Raw genomic sequence first — 929 nt, forward strand, 5'->3', positions numbered from 1 at the left:
TGCCTGTCTGCTTCCCCTCTCGCCCCTTCCGCGCATCCTCGCAGCCAGAACATCTTCCCAGAACCCACTTCCTGCGTGTCCCTCCCCCGGCCCCCGCTCCGCGGCTCCCACACACCAGCGCCTGCCCCGGGCTTTTGCATTGCTGTTCCCTGCCCAGAATATTCCTCCCCGACGTCTCCATGGCCCGCCCTCGCCCCTCCGGCCTGTCTGCTCACTTGTCACCTCGATGCCAGCCACCTGCCCCTGTCGCCCCTGCCTGGCACCCCGCCCCTGTCCTGCCTCCATCCATGGGTTTTGTAGCCTCGGTTTAGTTGCCACAGCACCACTCCCTTCCTCACGTTTTCTGTAATCTACTTATTTTAGGCGCTCGCTTTCTGGGTCCCCTGCTGGGATGTCAGGCCTCGAAGCCAGGGGTCTGGAGCCTCGGACAGGGCGTGGGCCCGGGGCAGGGGGCCCGCGAGTGAAGGCTGGGGAGGGAGGCCGCAGGCTGAGGACGGAAAGGCTGATGGGAAAGGCCTCACAGGGCAGCTCCCGGAGGGCGTGGGGGGCTCAGAGAGGGGCTGTGGGGACCAGGCGGACAGGGCCCCCGGGAGCCACCAGGAGCCCCTACCTGACAATGTCCACGAGGGCGGTGAGGAAGGGCTTCACCTCGTACGTGAGGCCGTGCTTGGCACACAGCGCCTTGACCAGCGGTGCGATCCTGTGGTAGTTGTGCCTGGGCATCGTGGGGAAGAGGCTGGGGGGGCGGGGGAGGGCATGTGCTGGCACCTGAGGTGGGGGGTGCCAGAGGGACCCCACCCCCCACCCCAGGCCCTGCTCACCACCCTCCCAGGCCCCAGGGAGCCCAGACCGCCCGTGGGAAGACCCGTGCCCACCCCGTGGGGCCCTGGGCCACGCTCACTGGTGCTCGATCTGGAAGTTGAGGTGCC

At 68.0% G+C, this 929-nt stretch overlaps 1 protein-coding gene across 1 annotated transcript in view; it reads right to left on the reverse strand.

Moving 5' to 3' along the window:
- The window catches only part of FADS3 (fatty acid desaturase 3), a 4929-nt gene that overhangs the window by 663 nt on the left and 3337 nt on the right, over positions 1-929 (reverse strand). The window contains 2 exon segments of the mRNA XM_006779368.2: positions 611-736; positions 902-929. The exon segment at positions 902-929 is cut by the window's right edge and continues 29 nt beyond it. Coding sequence (XP_006779431.1) covers positions 611-736; positions 902-929 — 154 coding nt within the window.

The sequence above is a fragment of the Myotis davidii genome, unplaced genomic scaffold (genome assembly GCF_000327345.1).
Source record: "Myotis davidii unplaced genomic scaffold, ASM32734v1 scaffold826, whole genome shotgun sequence".
NCBI lineage: Eukaryota > Metazoa > Chordata > Mammalia > Chiroptera > Vespertilionidae > Myotis > Myotis davidii.